This window comes from Carex rostrata, chromosome 30, assembly GCF_964058835.1.
Source record: "Carex rostrata chromosome 30, lpCarRost1.2, whole genome shotgun sequence".
Lineage (NCBI taxonomy): Eukaryota > Viridiplantae > Streptophyta > Magnoliopsida > Poales > Cyperaceae > Carex > Carex rostrata.
The window spans coordinates 6,246,162-6,268,261 of NC_135947.1; the positions used below are offsets into that span (position 1 = coordinate 6,246,162).

At 32.8% G+C, this 22,100-nt stretch overlaps 4 protein-coding genes across 7 annotated transcripts in view; 1 reads left to right on the forward strand and 3 right to left on the reverse strand.

Annotated features, from left to right (window-relative positions):
- The first annotated feature begins 3,870 nt into the window (after positions 1-3,870).
- LOC144546774 (protein S40-1-like) lies at positions 3,871-4,251 on the forward strand. The gene has a single exon (XM_078295323.1). It carries the CDS (start codon positions 3,871-3,873, stop codon positions 4,249-4,251), a length of 381 nt encoding a protein of 126 aa, XP_078151449.1.
- A 5,761-nt stretch (positions 4,252-10,012) lies between these two features.
- Positions 10,013-14,153, reverse strand: LOC144547065 (putative galacturonosyltransferase 15). Of its 4 annotated transcripts, none has more exons than XM_078295676.1 (6): positions 13,866-14,153; positions 13,683-13,726; positions 12,357-12,524; positions 11,243-11,806; positions 10,718-11,047; positions 10,013-10,609 (listed from the first exon to the last, which is right to left on the reverse strand). In XM_078295676.1, the coding sequence occupies exons 1-6, from the start codon at positions 14,026-14,028 to the stop codon at positions 10,331-10,333; spliced, it is 1,548 nt and encodes a 515-aa protein (XP_078151802.1). In that variant the 5' UTR covers positions 14,029-14,153; the 3' UTR covers positions 10,013-10,330. The 4 variants fall into 4 exon arrangements, with proteins under 4 accessions (XP_078151802.1, XP_078151804.1, XP_078151801.1 ...); XM_078295678.1 differs by having other exon boundaries at positions 13,666-13,726; positions 13,866-14,086; XM_078295675.1 differs by having other exon boundaries at positions 13,854-14,086.
- A 4,282-nt stretch (positions 14,154-18,435) lies between these two features.
- Positions 18,436-22,100, reverse strand: part of LOC144546846 (early nodulin-like protein 15) — a 32,400-nt gene continuing 28,735 nt past the window's right edge. Inside the window, exon 3 of the mRNA XM_078295417.1 lies at positions 18,436-18,950. Within this exon, the coding sequence (XP_078151543.1) occupies positions 18,724-18,950 (227 nt within the window). The 3' untranslated portion in view covers positions 18,436-18,723. The remainder of the gene's footprint in view (positions 18,951-22,100) is intronic.
- Positions 18,955-19,951, reverse strand: LOC144546573 (early nodulin-16-like; the record flags this gene model as incomplete). The annotated part of the gene is made up of 2 exons (XM_078295107.1): positions 19,667-19,951; positions 18,955-19,565 (listed from the first exon to the last, which is right to left on the reverse strand). Coding segments are annotated over exons 1-2 (780 nt in total), but the record flags the coding sequence as incomplete, so codon positions are not given.

Sequence of the window (22,100 nt, forward strand, 5' to 3'; positions counted from 1 at the left end):
AATCGGGTTATCCAAGTCCATCTTGTTATCTTCTTCAAAAACATGGGAGTGACAAATGTTTCCTGACCAATGCAATAGATGCTTGTATTGGTCAATTTTTATATTGTCTTTGTTCATTTTTTGGTTTCAGTGATGAAAAAATAGCAATAGACGCTTCCTTGGTTCGGCAATAATTGGCTGTGTTGCCTCTAAAGATTTGGCTTTTGCACAAACATAACTAAATGATAGTAATCTGAACTTCTCTGTCCAAAATTAATGGACCAAGACCTTTTAGCTGCAAATAAAAAATTTGCCATAGAAATATATTCAGTATGACGATTTTTGTAAGAGAATTGGTAACAGCTCGAGTTTGGATTGAATGTGTTCTGGATTGAGGATTTGTCAATAATCACTGACAAGGGATTGAGTTTTGCTAAGAGATTGGAATTGAGTAACAAATTTTTCTAGCCACTGGTACCGATTAGTACCAATACTTTGTGTGCATTAATTCTCATATGGATGTTTCATTTTCTGGTAAATCAAAGTATGTTTAGTCATTATTGAGTGTTGGATATTTTCTTGATTATCCTTCGTATGTATGTTGAATGAATGTCTTCTTAATTTGGTGATTATTATTTGCTTTATTTCCAACCTTTTTAGGATGGGTTATTTTTTTGTTCTCTTTTGTTAATTGGCTCCATGAGGCCAGAACATATTCATGATTGGAGCCAGGGAGGCCGGAAAATATTCATCTCCTAAAAAAAGTACAAAAAATATATACATTGAAATTATTTGTATCTTGTAAGAAAAAAAATAATCCCGGAATAATTCTTAAATAACTGTAATTCTGTAACCGTCAGTTACTCCGTTCGGATACCAGCACTATAACAGTAGTGTACCGGACAAACAAACACATAGAATTGAAGTACCAGTAAGGTTTTCTGAACAAAAAAAAATACCTGGGATCTCAATTTTTTTGTTAAATGTAATTTTTCTGAAGACTGTTGCGAGGCTTTAATGAAAACATTTTATGCACAATGTGAAATGGTGCTTTATCTCTAGCTGATGAGCTTTGTTGATCTTCCCAGTAAATGGGGAGAATTGTAACATATTCAAATTCTTGAGGAATTTGTTCGTTTTGGCAATGCATACCCTTTGAAATAAAAAGAAACGCCAAGAATTGATGGTGTTTGTTGTTTTGATCCTCCACTGACGGGCCCAGTCAAAGACTGCAGACTTGATGACATCACGCTCGAAGAGAAACGGAGAGAAGAGGGCAAATATAAAATTTTAGAAGGGGTAAAATAGTCATTTAACTTTTCATTATTATTGATATGTAATTTTTAGTAGAAAATAATCAGAAATGGGCATATTAATAAAATCAATGAGTTTAGATGGGTAAATATATAACTAATTTTTAAGTTTGGATGGGGAAATTTCTAATTAAAGAAGTTTTGATGGGCATATATCTAAATTTCTCTTTAATTAATTATAATGAAAATGTTAGTGAGTGGATAATAAATAGATTTATGTTAGATTGACTCCTAACCTTTTTTTGTTGAGTGAACCGTACATACTTGACAGGGCATTACTTCGAGCCGTTCGACAATAGAAGTAGGATTAAACTATTTATGAAACAAATACCAGGGATATATTATGAAACTCTAATAATACCAGGGATATAGATGCTCTTACTATTTTATTTAGATAGGTAAAAATCACTTTTTTGGATGGTCTCGAATCTTTTCAAAACAATAATTTTGTACATATTTACAAAAATATATAAAATTTGGTCTCTAAGTACATTTTAATATGAAGATCATGTTGAGTGGTTCAAACTTTGAAAACATAAAATTAGAATAAGGAGCATAATTGGAGAACAAAACCAATAGTAAAATTTAATCCTACTCTTTTAACAATATCAAAATCTACATAGACCTAAATTGATATACAGTATATTATATTAAGGCTTTTGCTGATTTTTTTTTCAGCTTTTAGCAAATGTATGGAATATTTAATTTATCTATTAATTTCGAATAATTTTAATGTATGCATGTATTTAAATGGTAATTTATTTGATGTTTTTCAGATCTGTCATAAAACATGTCAAGATAAAAAGACAAAATGTACGTAGTTGTAGTACTATAAATTTCACAAAGTTTAATAAGAAGAGCCAAATATATTGTTCGCAATTTAATTGTTCTCTCAAAAAAGAATATTGTTGGCAATTTGATCAAGAGATACTGTTTATATAATAATCTTCTCATCTAGATCTGTGGGTCCTCACTGCTTGATGCCTATAAGCCTATAAGGCAATAACAATAATATATATACGCATGCGTGCACACATTATTATGTAAAGACTTTTATTTGCTTCTTCTTCTAACATTTAGTACAGTTTTCATTACGAAAAACAACTAGCCAAAGGCTAAGCTTTACGTGACTGCGGCGCAGCGCAACTAGTTTTTGCTTAATCATATATAAACATCTCCATCAATATTATTATAGTTGTGAAGTGAATCTTTTCATACAAGGTATCACTCTTTACAACAGTAGCTTACTAGCTAGTTAATTTACTGGCACTTGTTCTTTTTTAAATAAAAAATAGATAGCACTTGTTTTTGACAGTATATTGCGTCTAATGGATATATTGTAGCTTCAAGTTATTGCCAATTATAATTGATTGAAGTAACTGATTACATGCATGCATCAGCCATAGCAATACTTACGTAGTCAAATGAAAGTTTCTCAAATTATATCTGCTTCAGGGAATCAGGGTAAATATCAAAATTTAAGATTCATATGAATCAACTGTGCACGAATCTTCATGCAGATCGAATGGCTCCTATTGAGCATCGAACCAAATTTGTTCCGATGCTCATCGGACCGTCCCATCCCGCTGCTTCAGAAATAAAAATAATACATATAATCTGAAATTATAGTTAGTTTTTCAAGTCGACAGACCCAAGAAACATTCAGAACAAAACGCAAAAATATAGGTCATGTTAACAACTAATTAAATTTATCCATTTTTCTCTTTGGGTTTTATAGGTTCTTTTATTATTTTTTTATTAACACTTGAAAATTCCAGCTTTAGAGAAACCTGCGGGAAAAGTTTCCGAAGGTACATTAATTAGATATTTAGATGGCAAATCCATCAGAAGATTCTCTTTAAACCATCTCTTTAATCAACACGTTTACGTGATTTACTTCTCACAAGTCACAACCAGTAGCTGGGACCCACCATTTGAATTAATTAATAATTTCATTTTCTCCAGTTGAGCAACCGTGCATATAATCTATCTCTCTCTTTTAAATCTAACTTGTTTCGCAAGAAATTTGATAGCTAAAAGACACAGCCACGCACTCAAATATCGATTACACGATTATTATAAAATTCCAGGTACCGAGGTAAAAAAATTGACATTTTGGAAAAGATTGTTGTGTTTGCAGTATATAATACCCTTCCCGGATGGGGTCCACTGTTTCATTTATAAATTTTAATTCTAAAAGAACACAATTTTGTATTTAGTTAATTAATTTCCTCGCAAAAAGAGGTGACGACATTATGTCCCGTACATTACAATATCGGATTTTTATCATATTTAATTAATTAGCAAGTATGAATAGATACACTACAAGATTTAGTGGGATCACATTCACATGCATCGATAATTGGGTTCATTACTTGCACTATAAATTAAATTAATGAGGAAAGGTGTCTCCATTAATTAATTGAATGGAGAAGAAAATTCAATTATTTATTGACAATGATGTAGTTTCCTTTATAAGAAATTGAAAGTTGTGTTCTGTACGTCTCCCTTCCCTCTCTAACTCTATAAATTCTTTAGCTACTCCTCAAACCAAGAATTCCTTTGCTTGAGAGAGAGCATGGATGAACTTGAAGAGAGAGATATATTGTGGCCAGATCAAAACAATCAGTGCACCGGCCTTGCCATTGCCGACCAAATGCAGTCGACCTCACAAGAATCCCCATCGATATATATTAGGGGTTCGGCCCCCATTGCCATTCCTTCAAGTCCAAGAGAAGTTGGTCAGAGAAATATTCTCGAAATGGAGTCAGATGAACATGACGAAGGCGGCTCCAACAATCATGCTTGTAAGAAGATAATACCACCGCATGTTATTGTTGCGCGGAGATTTGCTGATCGAATGTTTTCAGTCTGTTTCGGTAATGGAAGAACTCTGCGAGGTCGGGATCTTGTCGACTTCAGGAACTCTATATTTCGAATGACTGGATTTATCGAATGATTAAGCAAAAAAATTCAGAAAAGAAAACGAAGTTTAATTTATTTTTTCATTTTATTTTTTTATTGCTGTTACCAAGTTAGCAAAAAATGGTTTAATTTCTCTATACAAAAATTATCTTTAGAGAATATTTTATTCACTGATCGATGCAAAAGTTTGTAAATATTTGAGAAAAGAAAGATGAATAAGAAGGAAAACTCTTTTGTTGTACAACTTGTACATGTAAGATGAAGCGTGAAGGAATAGTTTGACTTGCTTGTATAATCAAGGAATATGTTTAATATTCTTGTATTATACTATTGACTATTTCATTTCTAAGAAAAATCAAATACATGAATAAGACTTCAGATCATTTGCATTATACTTTATAGAGCGTAGACTGTCCAGTGACACAGAGATCTGTACGTACGGTATAATATTAGTTAGATAAATAAGGTTTACAATAGGCATTATCTTAAGAAAGCATTTTTTTTATTGATCTTCAGAAAGCATGGAATATGCTAGCATGCTACGCGTAGTATAGAGGGCCTCCGTGTAAAGGCTCAATATTCAACTTTTCAAAATCCTAACGGTCGATCCGAACCGTTCATCTTGTTCTCCATATTAATATGTGTTTGGAGACCAAATTTTACATTTTTTGAAATTATTTTACTACTTTTTTAGATTTATTGAAAATCGCTGTTTTCAGCAAATCTGGATCATAAAAAATAGCAATTTTCAATAAATATAAAAAAATAGTAAAAAAATTCAAAAAAATGTAAAATTTGGTCTCCAAATGCATATTAATATGGAGAACAAGATGAACGGTTCGGATCGACCGTTAGAATTTTAAAAAGTCAAATATTGAGCTGTTGCACGGAGGCCCTCTATGCTACGCGTAGCATATTCCCTGATATAAACATGAATAATAATATAACCGACAAAATATATACAAAAATAAACGTCTTGGCCATGGAATATTAAATTTTGTAAACAATAAACTAGTCACCATCCTGTTGAGATATATATATTCGGAGAAAGATTTTAAGACTGTGCCTCAGTGTGCATATCAGTAAGAATGAACAAACAGGTTAATTTTATCATTTTTCACGGGAAAAATTTCTGCGTGCGAGAGGATATACAAGTTCAACGGTCCGATCCTTTGTTCTAAACAGAGGTAATATGTGCGGAGTAAGATTGGACACTAGACAAGTGTTTTCTTTATTCAGCAATAAGCAACATAATAACGAAGTCTGATTTAATTCGGAATTCTATGAATTTTGCTCCTACATATAAAATTTACATGAATAATTAAGTGTATGACATCCACCGATCAAACTATTGGGAGGTCCATAATAAGTTTTTTTTTTTTATTCATACTGGTTTAATGGGCATCAGACCGGTCCTCGAGTAAAACAGTTTTCGAGTTTAATTGGACAAATCTGTAGAAAGTCCGTAAACTTTTAAGATCGATCTGTATATAATGAATGGTCCTGATTCTGTCCGTGATCTCTGCAAAGACGGACCCGCGCGCCGACGACCGACCAAATATGATTTGATGTTTGTTCTGAATCGTTCAATCCTCATCCAAATTTATGAATCTGTTTAAATTCACCGAATTATTTATATTTTTAATTTTTTGTTACGAATCTTGGGTCGAATTAAACAATCGATCCAGATTGAATATCGTATCAAATTTGTTAGCATTGTACGTACTCGTGATAATTTTACCATCTAAATTTTAAGTATCAAAGAATAACAATGACAATAACAAAATCTGGTCGGAAGGATACACATGTAGCGATGTGTTTCTTTCTTACAGAAAAGCTCCATGCATGTATGCCAGATTGAGAGAGTTTTACACCGGCTACACAGAATGTCGTAGAGAAAGCGGCACACAGGAACCACAGTTGTCTTTATTTTTTCAAACACCCAGCTGTGATGTAACTAATGATAGATAGATGTACGGAAAAATCAACACACGCCTGTGGGCTGGAATTTTTTTTATAAACCATAATTAATTAAATGAAATTTAGCAAAGTAGTATAATTATTTTTATTTTTTTCAAAAATTACAAAGACCGAATTGGAGATTCGGTCTCCCCATTTGCTTTTTTCTGGGACCGAATCCCCAATTCGGTCTCCAAGCTTTTTCCATTTTTCGTGCGACCAACCGTGTAAAAAGCTATTTTTCTTCAGATCAAATTGGAAATTCGGTCTCCCATTTTTTTTTTATAAACCATAATTAATAAAAATAATTTTTTTGTTTAGTGTAATTTGAGTTTTTGTAGTGTAATTAATAATTATAGAATTTTTAAGTTTGCATGCAAAGTAATTTACTGATATTTTTATTAATATCCAACTTAATGTAGAGAATTCAAAAAGTGATTACACCAGCATGTAGAGCATTCAAAAATACACAGAATTGACACAAATTTCAATTTATTTGGATTTTTCTACAGTTAGTTATGAATTTTCAAAGTTCAGCTTTCGAAAAAACTTTAAATAGCCATAACTTTTGCTAGGAAAGTTGGATTTGCGCGTATGACCACTTTTCAGAAAGGCATAACTCGGACATCCGAAGCATCTGAATTTTAAAAAAAACGTCGTTTAGTGCCTCAAAATTCAGTTTAAGTTTTCTGTCAATGATAGATATACAACGACCGGTTTTTGTTTAGTATAATTTAGGTTTTTGTAGTGTAATTATTAATTGTAGAATTTTTTAGTTTGCATACAGAGTAATTTAGTTTTTTGCATGTAGTATAAATTAATTGTCGAATGATTTAATTTTTTAGTGAAATTTAAGTTTATGTAGTGTAATTATTAATTGTATAATTTTTTAGTTTGCATGTAGAGTAATTTAGCTTTTTGCATGTAGTATAAATCGATTGTTGAATGATTTAATTTTTTTTAGTGTAATTTAGTTTTTTGTAGTGTAATTGTAGAATAATGTAGAGTAATATAATGAATGTTAATATTTAATTGGATTTGCATGTCATGTATGTTAATATTTTTTTGGAGGGAGATAAAGGTATTAAAAAAAAAATTCTGGAGACCGAATCCCTAATTTGGTCTGGAGTTGTTCGGATCTTCTATGGCTGTATCCACAAAAAAGATGAAAAAATAGGGAGACAGAATTGGGGATTCTGTCTCAGAAAAAGTAAAATGGGGAGACCGAATCCCCAATTCAGTCTTTGTGGTTTTTGAAAAAAAACTAATCATGCTATTTTACTAAATTTCATTTAATTAATTACGGTTTATAAAAAAAATTCTGTGGGCTGTGGCGCAGCGTCGTCTCTCTGTCAGTAGATATAAAAGTCATAGTCACTTCAACTCAAAAAAAAAAAAAAAAAAAAAAGTCATAGTCACCGGCTGCTCAGCATGAACCAGAGTTTCAAATTACTTAATTTGAATTGAACTACCCATGCAACTATGCAACCCGGTGTCAGGTTTGGTCAAAATAATAATAAGATAAGATAATTATGAAATATAGATCTACATGTGGTCAAACAAGCACTTTATAAGAAACAGCATGAATTTGCAAAGCTTCTAATATACACGTCTCTTTCTTTTCAGAAGAAAACTGTGACGCTTTATGATTACTTCACATACTATAACTCAACGATCAAAGTAAACGGACACCAAAAAACAAATAAAAACAATCAAAGTAAACGTACGAACAGTACTTGGAAGTTGGAACCGTCCAAAAATGACTTGGGAAAAGCTGAAACTTCTTAAATTGAACCATTGAATTAAATCAGATATTCTTTAAATATAAAATGTTTGGTTCTCCTCTTGATTCTGTGTTCCCAACTTGAGGAAAAATCTGTGTAGATTTGTTCAACATACCCGATCTATAGGCACGTTCGTTCTCCTTTTGGGCCCAAAAAAGGCTTTTATAAAATGGATTTGATTACGGCCCAATAATTATTTGACCCGTACCAATTACATTGGACTTTAGAAAGAAGTTTGTCGTCTGGTCGTACCACATCCTAAGACTTTGATAAAATGGGTGATATATTACGCTGCCTTGGTTAATTGAGTACCGCCGACCTGAAAAAGTGACCTTTCCTTTGCTATTATTTTTCCGGTGACAAATGATAATACATGATAATAGATGTACAGGAAGGAATCAGCACACACCTGGGGTGTAAAAGGTCAGATGCGTATCAGACCTGAAAAAGTGACCTTTCCTTTGCTATTCTTTTTTTTGTTGATTTTTATCTCGACAAATTAAACTTTTATTTGATATATTAGTTTAACAATACACATTTTTATACTCTTACACTTAGTTAAAATTAATCAAGAGCCAATTAATACTTTTATTTTATTTGAATAAAAACCTTTCTATTAAATAATTGAGTGTCATTAAAAAAATCAACAGTTGAATCAGTTGATCTACCGGTCCGACCAGTAAATCATTGACCCAAAGTATTACGGAGTCGATGTGCGGTCTGAATCTAATAACATTGGTTTACACCCCTACCGCCCCTGTGGGCTATGGTGCAGTACTGTCTTAGTCAGGTAATTATAAAATTCATAGTCAACGGCTGCTCTGCTCACTGCTCAGCAATCAGGATGAACTAGAGACCCAGAGTTGAGGTGAATGGAACTAGTCGCATGCAACCAGGTGTGGTCAAAATAATAATAAGATACATGCGAAATAGAGATCTCCACGTGGTAAAAAACCTCATTATAATAATTAGTTGAATTTGCAAAGCTTCTAATATGATGACTATGACCCTATGATTACTTCTCAAACTATAACTCAACAATCAAAGTAAACGGACACAAAAAAAAATAAAAAACAAAAACAATAAAAGTAAACGTACGGATAGCACTTGAACAGTAACAAATGACTTGGTAAAAGTTGAAACTTTTTAAATTGAACCATTGAATTAAACCAGATAGTCCGTGTACTAAATTGATATTATTGAGATATTTAAAGCAAGTTCGTTCTCTTTTGGGCCTAAAAAAGCTTTTATAAAAATGGATTTTGATGACGGCCCAATAATAATATGACACGTAGAAATTACATTGGACTTTAGAAAGACACTATCCTAAGTTCCTAACCCTTCAATAAAACGTCCCAATAATAATATGACGCTGCCTTTATTTAATTGAGTACCGCCCACGGCCCACCTGACCAAGTGACCTTTGTTACCTTTACCTTTCTTTTTCCGGTGACCTAACACTTGTTTTTAAGGGACACGAAAAGTCTAAATCAGTGATAAAACATGGTCGGAATTCTTCCAAGGTTTAACTTTAATTTGCCCCATACCATTGTCCCTCAAGTCTTTCAACTTTTTAGTTGTTTTTATAAAGTCAAGTAACCTTTTTAGTCAATTACTGATGGAGTGATGATGCTATATTGTCCATGTTAATAAACAAAAATACAATCACATGGAAAAAGTAGGTATGTGCTTGCTACATACCTGTGTGTAGATTTTTTTTTTCTTTTCTTCGAGCAGAAAGTTTATTGTTTTAAAAGAATAGAGTTAAGCGTTAAGATAAAAAATTGTCATATGAGGCGATATTTTTTATTTGTGGAAAGATTATGAGTTAAGCATTCATCTTTAAGACAAAGATTCATACATAGTCATCTAACTGTTTTCTCTTAAGATAAAAATTGAGGAAGACACCTCTTCACTTTTAAATATCCACAAGGTTTGAAATATGCGACCTTCTACACTAAAGGTATTTTCGTTAACCATAAAACCAAAACATTATTCTCAAATTTGGAGCAATATTTAATCAATTATGGAATTTTTACCCAAATCAGTAGATGTTCAAAACTAGTTTATCTTGTTCAACTAATTCAGTCTTTCTTTAGATTAGCCTTGAATTGCTTCTGGGAAAAACTTCCATATATAAGAGTATATGCATCCTGCTGTATATTACAGAATTACGTTTTTACAACACAGGTTAAAAAGTTATCTATAAAGAACCTGTATAAACTGGTACGCAGAGCAGGGTTGAGCAGAGACTGAAGGCTGCACCAACTTCTCTCTCCTCAATTCTCAACTCTACAATTGAAATGATATTTGTACTTTGTCAACTATTTGACTATATACTAACAATCTATTCTATTTCATCTAAAGTTCTCATTCTATGACCCCACAGGTTCTGAGGAATTCATCAGAGCTGTTCAGGTGGGCCCGCCACAATTCACGCGAGCCAAGGTAGCCGATCTCGAGCCACGGCTTAGCGGGTCCATTGAAATGAAAAACTGCATGGGATTGTAATAGGCTTGGATCTGGTTCGTTCCAACCCAAGTCCGACACAAGCCATGAAGATTCAATTGGGTGCATGAACCCATTGAAGGCTATCAAAGCAGGAGCTAGAGATCCCAGTGGCCAGAGCAGAAGCCCAGACTCCCGATTCTGCATCAGAAGAAAAAAAAAGTATAAGGGCTCATTTGTAAAATATCCAAAAAGACTCTGGTCAGGTTCACTGAAATTGAAAAGGATTTATAGGTAAAATTGACCTACCTTTCTTAGCCAGAACTGATAAGTTTTGGTGATGTTGCTTTGCCTCCAAGCCCGTAAATCAAAAATATTTACACCCCATGACCATGTGCAATTATCTTTTGCTGAGCCAAGTGGAGTATTTATTATAATTGGGTTTGAAAAATTCAAGTAACTATCTATTCTCTTGTCAGGGTCAATACAAAGAGTGGTGTTGTCTTCTTCATTTCGAATAGTATCGATGATAGAACCAATCACCTTGCCTCCAAGGTTGAGATTATATAACTCAGCCAGGTCACACTGTACCACCACATCATCTTCTAGTAAGATCACCTTTTCTAACTTAGGGAAGAACTGAAGAGTAAAAAAGAAAAAAAGAAATACCATTTAGGTCTCATCCTAGTGAGATACTAGTATGTAATTTCTTGTTCTTTGTTACTTTTGCCAATTATGCATAATACTTGTCATAGTAGCTAAAAAACCCACAAATTTTGGTATTAACAAAAATAACAACTAAGATAACTACTTTGTAAAAAGGGAAAAACTTACCTCAGGGAGATGTATCTTTAAATAATTCAACAAAGAATAACTACTTGGTTTCAAACTCTCAAGCCATTTAACCTCCCAGTCACCTCCCCCATATTGACTATACATGGATTTACTTAGCCGTACTTCCTTTATTGTCTCCACAACTGATCGACCAAGATCAGCCGACAAATCAAATTGGTGCAATCCCTTAACCTCTACCACTGCCGGGTGGGCCTGGTGTAGTGCAAACCATGCATGCATTGCAAAGAACGTCTTCTTATCAGTAATAATGTGAAAAATCAACTTATTAGGGTTTTTGGAATGTTTTATGGTAGAGGAGATAACAACTGAGGCGGCAAGTATGTTGTCGGTTAAGAGAGCTATATGGAGATATGACGCGTTGGTTAGGCATGAGATATGATGGGATTCTGGCAAGGACGATCTTGCAAGGGAATTGATGGAATATTCTTCTGCGAGGAGCAGAGTGAGGCAATGGAGAGATTTTGGGACGGAGACTGATGCTAGGTGGTGATAGAAGGATGATCGGAGCCTTGCAGAGCGTGCCTTGTGTTCCATTTTAAGTATCTGATCAAAGTTCATATGGGTAATAAACTTACAGTTAAGTTGGAATAAGGACATAGAAATATGATATAAATACTATAGAAGTTATTTCATACAAATTGTAATTGATTAAATATTTATCTCAGTTCTTCATTATCTAAGACATCAATAAAATACATAACAGATGGTAAATGCTGGTACAATATGTTCTCCCAGACAATGCCATATCAAAGCCAATTAATCGCTTCATTTATGTAATGAAGATGATCATTTGTCTACATTCAATGTCCAAATTAATTGGAGATCAAAGATTTTTCGACAAATTAATGTATAGTGATATAAATTGTCTTATGTAAAAGATACTCAATTTGATACCATTATTTGATAATGACTTTTCCACCATTTGCAAATCTATTATCATTATTGAGAATGTATGTTAAGAAAAGATATACCTTACAATTTGGATATACATTAGCATTATCCATGAAGCAAATGATGTATACAATAGCAGGAAATCAAACAATTGAATATATATATCAACTATAAATGCCAAATAATCAATAAATTAAAGTACCATGGCCTTGATTTTTAACACAAATGTAGTCATATCCAGTCTGTCGTCAATCGAGATGGAATTCATCTCGGCAACAAACCCCTCTAAAGAGTCCGGCGCAGATTCAACCGTTGCACTGTTCATCTTGGTTTCATCAGTTCCTGTTCTTCCCCATTCCGCTCTAAGCTCCTGCTTTTAGTTTTTACAACAACTGAGAACTAAATTTGGGTGGGAAATCTAGAAACTTTTTATTTGTCAACACGGGGTTTTAAGAGAACAACATTTATATTTCTGTTTTAAAAAATTACAAAACCCTGTTCAGCTACTAAATAGAAATTTTGTTTATAGCATAAAAATAGAAATTTTTGTTACTGACGCGGATTTGGATATATGCATCTATGCCATGATTAAGAGATGTACTCACCAGGAGGGTTTGGTGAGTACAACTCCAAAGGTATATCGAATTGGATTCAAACGATGAATTCAAACCGTTGAAATTCATGTACTTCATAAGTGATGCATGTACATGCAAAATTTTAAAAGTTTTGAATTTATTTGCTATAAAATCAAGTGATCAAAGAAATTATGAAAAATAAATATATAAAACAACTTATAAAAGATTTATTTCTTTGACCGCTTAATCTTATAGCAAATGAATTCAAAAATTTCAAAATTTTACATTACATGCATCACTCATAAAGTACATGAATTTTAATTGTTTGAATTTATCGTTTGAAGTCAATCTGATATACTTTTAGAGTTGTGATTACCAAATCCTGTTGGTAAGTATATCACACCATAGTTTTGCTCCATGATTAATGGCTGAATAAATGCATCAGAAATTAGCATGGTTTTGCCAAATTTTCTAAAATGAAATATTAGTGACTTGGTGTTATATTATTAAAAGCAGGGATAGACGGGAATCGAGGATCTCGGTTCTTCATTTCAGTACATTTGACCCTTCCATAGAACGGTGTGCCAATGACGAGCTGTTCCAGGAGCAACCAACATTATCCTTTTTTCCTGTGTCATCCTGAGTGGATAGATCCTCTGTTTCATTCTTTGAGGTACATTTCCTGTGGTGTAATTATAGGCCATGTGATGTGACAACACAGAATACACATAGTATAGGCCACACACAGATAGTTTTACATAATTACCCACTTGACACCACCCCGTGAATCGCTCTCATAATCTCAGATAGATCAATAGCCGTAATTCAGGCAATTTTGTCTCAGTTTATCGCTTCACTCCAGACATTTATTCCTACTCATTTATAGTAGATCTTGCACCGTCAAAAAGACAAAAAGAGTAAAGAACAGTAACTAACCAAACTGCCGGACTCACCATTGATGGATCACCTTCTCCAATCAAACTCCAGCCCAGGCAACCTGATTTCAAGCATTTAAACAAATAAAACGCTCTTATGTCACCATTTCTTATTATCAAAGGAAGAGTCAAATTAATAAGAAAAAGAAAAAGAAAAATGGAAACATGAAATGGAATTGAAAAACTTACTGATGGAAGGACATATGGAAGCACCAGCTTCCAGAGCGAGAAATGCTGTGCGTACGAAGAGAAGTGGCAAGAGAATACCGAGGAGGAGAGCGGTGGGGACCGCAGACCTGGAAGAGAAGCGCCTGTACGGACTGTTCGCCTTCGCTAGTCCATCAGGTGAGATCTGCGTCTTCATTTTGAGCGAATTTCTTTTAATCCAATCAGAATAGAGGCAATTCACTGTCACTCATCAGTAATACTCCGCTCTAGCCTCTAGGTATGACAAAGAGAGAGGAAAAGCGCGTGAGAGTAAGCGCGAGTGAGGACTGAGGAAGAGTTAAGCGGGGAATTTGTGATTCGGCCTGTTATGGATTTGTGGGGAGTATGAAATTACCAAGTTACCCAATGCTAATCGGGTTGATCAGGAGGCCACCGACAGATGGCTGAAAGCGACATGCTCCATCTTTTAGATTTATCTGTAGTACCACCCCAAGCAGTCAAACGTGTGGCTATTCATCGTAAGGATGATTCCACGATAATTGCTCCAGCTGTAAGGCCATGGGGAAGTTAACGCAGGTGGGTCCCCGGTGTAAATGACTCAAAACACGATAATAAGCTTTGTTTGCGTCACATAATATTTGGTCCCCCCGGCTTGGATATGTTCTGAAATCCAATTATCCAAGCGGGTAATAATTGGTTAATCGGGCCCAACCTATGGCCGTTAATAGATTGAATCGGATTGAAGCGGTTAATTCACGTGCTGATTTATATTTAATTCAAATACAAATTCATATTTATTATCATAGAATTCAATGAAATTTGAATAAAATTAGACGTCTTAATTAGTAAAAAAAATAATAAAATACATACATGATATGATATGAGCGAATATAAATATCATATATGATAAATATATAGGAATAGAGATTAATAAATTTATTTTAAATATTTTTATGACTAATTATGATTTGATATCTGTAAACATAATACATATAACTTTAAATCAATTCAATAATAATTAATACAAAATAACAATATTGCTTATCAAATTAACGAATTTGGATTTGAATAGTGCAAGATCTAAATATGAATCCAACAAATAAAATAGATTTTTTTTTTAAGATTCACACGCGGGTTCAATAAAATATCAGATATATTTTGTTAGATCCATACACGAATCTTTTCACGTGGATTCGAATCGGATTATCAGATTTTAGATATTCATTAACATATTACCGGCCCCACCTAACCGAGCATTAAAGTCTACATAATTTTGGTTTGGATCAAATTGGTAATTGTCCGTTTTAGTTGGCAATTAAGCACCACGGGCATGAGATTTAAAAAAATTCAGAGTCAAATATTTCATGAATTTGAGTGCTGATTAGTTAGCATGACATTATGGAATTGAGTACCTGACCATGTAGATCTCTCCAACAAAGTAAAACATGTATTTCATATACAATTTGATTTATTTCCTAATTTTAAAACGCAAGCTTATTTGCTATCACTAGATGATCATCATACCATTAATTATGATAATTGATAACGATTGCAGATGTGAAAGTGTGTTCGCCATTAACACCTAACATAACATTTGCCAGATCCAAATCAGATTAGCATTTTTGCCCAATCAAAAACACCAATTGCCCCACTTTTATTCCCCACTTTAAGTTTGTAATAAATGCATTTGTAAAAGAAACGGATTCAACTACCAAGAGACCAGGCTACCAGCCACTGCACAATTGCACAATTGCACATGCCAAGATCTATATGTCATAAGCCCAAACGTTGTATTCACACATAAAAGCTAGATAACCTACGATTTTCGCATCTCCCAAAAGTGGTATGCAGTATGCTGCTGTTTGTTGTTAATATTATTGTCATCATGCGAAATTTCTTTTAGTAACTCAACCGGATCAAAACAGTTACAGCTGTATGAGCAAATATGTCATCAAATAACATAAATTGAAGCTTGCAAAATATTGTCGGCCGAAAATACAGCCCATGTTGTCTGCGAAGCCCAAAATTGAGGTCCATTAATTCTCTTTAAATGCATCTTCAAGCCCACCAGTATTCCTTCATATCTGCGGGTATCCATCCCATAGAACCGTAACGTAAACGGGCCGCAAAACACGAATGAATTTGTGTGAATTTCCAAAGAAAAAAGAAAGAACATATCGCAGAAAAAAGATCGGCGATGCTTTCATTATTCGCAAAATATTTCTTCGGAAATCAAAAGGCAAGTCCATTTTGAATTTCGCTGAAAACAGTTCTTCGCTGGGACCTTAATATTTGTAATAGCCCCAAATTGCCCAAATACGCAATTACATAATTAATCAACATATCCAGGTGCTCATTTCGAGTGGAAAATGTATTAAATTTAAAAGATAGTAGGTTAGGAATTTATGAGTCAATGCACCTGAAAGCTATTATTCTTCAAATTTTGCGTTTTGTTACTTGCTGAAAGTTGGAAACGAAAGAGCTAGCAGAGGAGAAACAGAAAAAAATAGATAATTGAGATTGAAGAAGCTAAATAAATTATTATTGTGTAATTTTATTTTGTAAGAGAACTAATATGTATAAATACTTATAAAAATTACAAAACATAAAAGACAAAACTGAAAAGTTTAATTCATAAGCTACCCCCAATTGCCAATGGAAAGAAAAGGCTAACCTATCGTAGTAATCAAATTTGTAAATTGATAGCTCAAAGGTTTAGATATGTAGATTATGAGTTTATAGATTATTACTTCACTATTTTTTTTAATTTAGTATTGTAATATTATTGAAATATATATTCATCTTCAATATAGCTGCATAACAAATTTAGTCATTTGAATTTGCTACTAGTAATTTTAATTTTTAAATGCAAGTTTGTAGGTCCACATATTGTACACATAAAAATGGTTGAGTTTTAAGATTTTTAAAACGAATTAAGTCATATTTCAATCACGTCAGAATTTGATTTTGGAATTTTCACGATATAAAATATACCACATTATCCTTCTATAAGTTTCAACGTTTGCAAAAAAAAAAAACATTACATAGTAAATTATTATGGGCCGTTACATACATTTGAGAGTTACAAGAATAAAAATGAAAATCAAAGCGCCAAGACGACGAAAATCAATGAAAGACTGACTTCAAAAATCACAGCTGCCTAGATATTTGCCTATGATATTTGCAATGCAGCAACCTCTTCTTATCCATTAAGAAATTGACTCGCTACTTCATACCTGGCCTCAATAAAAGCCTACTTTTTCAAAAAAGAAGAGCACAATTTGACAGTACATAAAAGAAACATCTTATCTAGTCTTCTCGCCGTTACTATCACTCCTGTCCTGTGACTTGTCAAGTCCAACAAAAATTCCAGAAAACATCCACAGTAAGAAGACTAGGAATGATATACGTGTTATAATTTTAATTATTTTTTATACTTATCAGCAGAATAAATAAATTAATTAATTAAATTAGTGTCCGCAAGTAATTCATTGTATATCTGAATTATTTATGAAATTACAAATGTTTTCTAAGCGTTTTAAATATCAGCGGTTTAATATATCATTTGCATTATAAAATAAATTAGTTTTGAAATATATTCACATAAATTTATATTTTATTTATGATGAGTTGTTACTATGATATAGTTCCACTCAATACATATTAGGAATGAAAAAGAACAAAAAAACTAGTCTTTGATCAGTGATAAAGTCGTAAAGACAATATTTCCGTATGAGAAATTGTACGTTCGCAACTCGAATAAAAGTATAATTTGAATATTAATTCTGTTGAGTGATTTATTTTATCAACTTAATTTCCAATATCTAATTACCAAGTATTGAAAAATCATAATATTTTATGGGCATTTTATTTGTTATAAAAAATGGAAGAAAAATATATATAAAATTCTCTTGTTTTTTCTCTGTCAATTATATGTTTTCATGCATAACAATGGATGAAAAAATAATGCCATGTATAGTGCCATTCTAATCTTAAATTGGAATTTATTACCTAATTTTATCAATTAAAAAAAAACAAACGGTCACAAGAACCGTTGAAACAATAAAGCGTGTGAGAGAGAAGTTTCTTATTAGAATCAATAATGGAACAAAACTGTTTGACTTAGTCAACATTGTATGAAAACCTATATAATTTAAATTAATTGTAAATTTTAAAAGTGCCACAAAACAAATATTATATGTCGGCATATGATCCATATAGTCAACAAGTTAAAAGTACCATAAAACAATAACAACGACCCCTTGAAATGTGACGCATTCAATAATTATAGGAAAAATAAGGCATACCGACATGAGCGAAGTCACAAGAGAATATGCTTATTTTTATTTTTTTTGTTACAAATATATAACAGGTGGCTAGTATGGATGGTACTTTGATTCGTATAAAACATAAAAGAAGAAAATTATTTGTAACAATCAATCACCCCTGTAGGCTGTAGCTGACAATTCAAGCAAGTACAACTAAAAAAAAACAATAACATGAAAAATTATGTATATATAATTAAACATAATCATATATGATATATCACCCAAGCAGCCTCACTATATTAAACATATTTCTCAACATAAAAATTGCGTGAAAATTCTATAAAGGACACAATCAGCCATCTTATTGTTAAATTGCTTTTACAATAATCTTTGTTTCAATGCATAATTAAATCCCAACAAAAACAACAAAATGATTCAACCAATACAAATAATTTGTAATGTGCATAATCATATTTCCTGTAAGAACAAATATCTCTCAAATAAACATAACCCTCAAAATAAAAATAATAAACAAGTACAAATAAATTTCAAGACCAACAACTAACAATCCACGGCTTTAAAACATTCTATAACAATTAATACAACTAAAAGTCTAAAACCAATCAATTCAAAAACCCATAATTTAATATCACTACCATCACTGCAAATGACACCGACGAAAACCGGAAGACCGGAGCTCCTGACCCCGTCGGATTTTTAGGAGTATCTGCATTAGGTGCTGATGTTGCAGGAGCACCAGAAGCAGATGGCTGTGTTGAAGGATTCGAAACAGGAGAACCGGTTGGTGGGTTAACCGACGGTGTAACTGTAAATGGAGATGGAGCTGGAGCTGGAGCTGGGCTTACAGAAGGTGGTGATAGAGGGGAATTTGTTGGTGGTGAAAGCAAAGGAGATGGAGCTGGGCTTACAGAAGGTGGTGAAAGCAAAGGAGATGGAGCTGGGCTTACAGAAGGTGGTGATACAGGGGAATTTGTTGGTGGTGAAAGCAAAGGAGATGGAGCTGGGCTTACAGAAGGTGGTGATACAGGGGAATTTGTTGGCGGTGAAAGCAAAGGAGATGGAGCTAGACTTCCGGTAGGTGATGGAACTGGACTTACCGTAGGTGGCGAAACAGGGGAAATACCTGGAGGTCCCACAACAGGAGAATTGGGACCTGGAGTTAATGAAGGTGCCATAGAGGGATTAGGCACTGCTGGGGGTAAAGGAGAAATGCTAGGTGGTACTGGTACAATGGGATGTACCGCCAGAACAACCACGGCTAGTTTCTGTCCCTGTTTGCACCGATCACCTGTACCGCTAACAAAGAAAAAGGGGCCCGATCGATTGAACTTGAATACTGAGTCTCCGGTATCCATTTTTTGTATAGGGTTGCTCAAGTTGCACTGGTCGAAGTCTTGCTGGTTCACCTCCAAAACAGAGTCTTCTCCGTTTTTGTATTTAAAAACTGGAAAGTATATAAAAACAAGAAGATATGACATATGAGAATCGATCATTCATATATTTTATTTTGAATTAATTAATTGTTTAAATTGAAAGGTTATGTACCTAGAGTGTCGTTGACTTGAAATCGGTTTTTCGAGGACCAGTCGGAGTAACTCTCCGACGGATGCAAAACCCAGCCTTCTTTGCCTCCGACATAGAAGGTGTAAGCATGAGAATAAGCAACAAATAGAAAGAATACGAGAAGAAAAGTAGCTTTGGAAGAAATCGCCATTAGAAATTAAATTGTCCAAGGAGAGATTTGTGTTTCTGTTTTCTCCTAAAGGTTTGCACTTGATTACCGCTTTCTTCTCACTTGGCAGTGCACAAAAAGAAGTGTAGAGAAATAAGAAAGAGGTTTAAGGTATTAAGTATAGTTCAGAGGATATTTAGTATAAATAAGGAGATGAGATCAGTATAGAAAGAAAAAGGGAATAACGCTACCCGCTGCCGTTTTTCTTATCGCCGACTGAATTCGTATCCCCTAAGGTAACAGTATATTTCTGTTTGGATCTGAACCGTCCAATCAGAATCCGCACGACCATTAAAGTGAGCCCGTGCGTTCCAACTCGGACCGGATTGGCCCAGATTCCGATCGGACGACTGTCATCCAAAACAGAAATATTTTGTTACCTCAGAGTTATGCATTCCGACGGACAGATGGTTTCTATGTGGAAACTTTTCCTAGTAGTGAGGGAATTATGGTCTGCCACGTGTTAGTAGAACAGGGTTATGATTGGGGGCCAAATTATGGAATAAAGCTATCCGTTCCCAGATTCATAGAATTTACAAATTCGAAAATATTTTGACGAGATTCATAGAATTTATCTTCTGGAAATTATCGAATAATTATTCGCAAATAATCGTAAAATTCGATGAGTAATTCATATATTATTCTTAAATAATGGTAAAATTAGCAAATGATTCTAAATTATATTTAAATTGTTTATTTAGTTGATATAAAACGAATAATATGATAAAAATTCACGAATTTGATTTCTGTTGTAATAGATAACACGTGGCATCACCTAATATAGCCAACGATAACATTACCAATTTGATATTTTTCCTATTAAAAAATCATCCATGTACTATCCGTCTTTTTTTTCTTTCTTTGTTTTATTCATACTCAAAATAAATGTTTAGGTCAATGTTTAACTACAACCCAATATGATTATATGAAGAGGAGGGTTCAAATGCCTCCATTTTTGTGTCCCGCTGTATTTCTATTTTTAAAAACTTTAATAACTCAAAATTTAAAATTTAAAGGTTAAAATAAAACCGTTGGATATGATCTAAATCATTTTATCTATGCACGTGTAAAAAATTATGGTATTTCAATTTTATTTTAGTTGTTATCAAGAGCTTGTAAAAACATATTAATGTGGATATTTTCTAGATGTTGATTTTTCAACTTATTGATTTACATAAAAACAAAATTGAAATGTGATAATTTTTTATGAGCACATAGAAAAAATAATATAGATCACATCTAACGGTTTTATTTTGACTTTAAGTCTTAAATTTTATTTTGAGTTATTAAAGTTTTTAAAAATAAAGGCATAGTGAAAACAGGCATTTGAACCCTCCTCTTATATGATATATGCATATAATATAACTAACTCTCATGCTCTTTTCGAGCTTTGACAAAATAAAATGAATATTTGGTCATTCATAATGCTTGGCCTTGTTTTTCTGATACAAATGACAAATTGATACGCATAACATTTTTATGTTTTTCATTTTTTTCTAACTTAACTATATTTGTAAACATCGTATCTTCCAATAAAGTTGATGGAGCACTCTTATGAGTGAGTCTATGGTACTATGCATAATACGGATTGGTTCGTAAGTACAGATAAATATTTCTATTTTAAAAATTCTAATTGTCGATTCAAACCGTTTAACATAATTTTTATATGATTATATGTTTGTAGGCCAAATTTTATATTTTTTATATTCTTTTTATCATTTTTAAGATAGATAAAAAAATTATTGTTTTGGATAGCCTGAAATTTTCAGATCAAGTGATTTTCTATCCATCTTAAAAAATAGTTAAAAAATTCTAAAAAATATAAAATTTGGACAACAAGTACATATTCACATATGGAGATCATGTTGAACGATTCAGATCGACCGTTAAGATTTTAAAAACGAAAAATATTGATCTATATTATGGACAAATCTATGCATAGTACTATAGAGTATAGACTCACTCCACTCTTATTCATATTAGAATATATGTGGCATTTCATGTCTTTTGAATTTATTCATCAATGGTGAAATTATTTTTTCTGTAGCACTCTCATCCATATCAGAATCTATTTTTCTTGATGTCTTCTTATTAGTTAAATAACTTACAAAAAAAAATTATTAGTTATTGAAATTGATTGCACATTTGTAATTTAACTTTTATATTAGTAATGTGATTAATATATGTATGAAATGAACACTTTTGATGGTCTATCTATAAAAAAAAATAACAAAATTAATTATTATA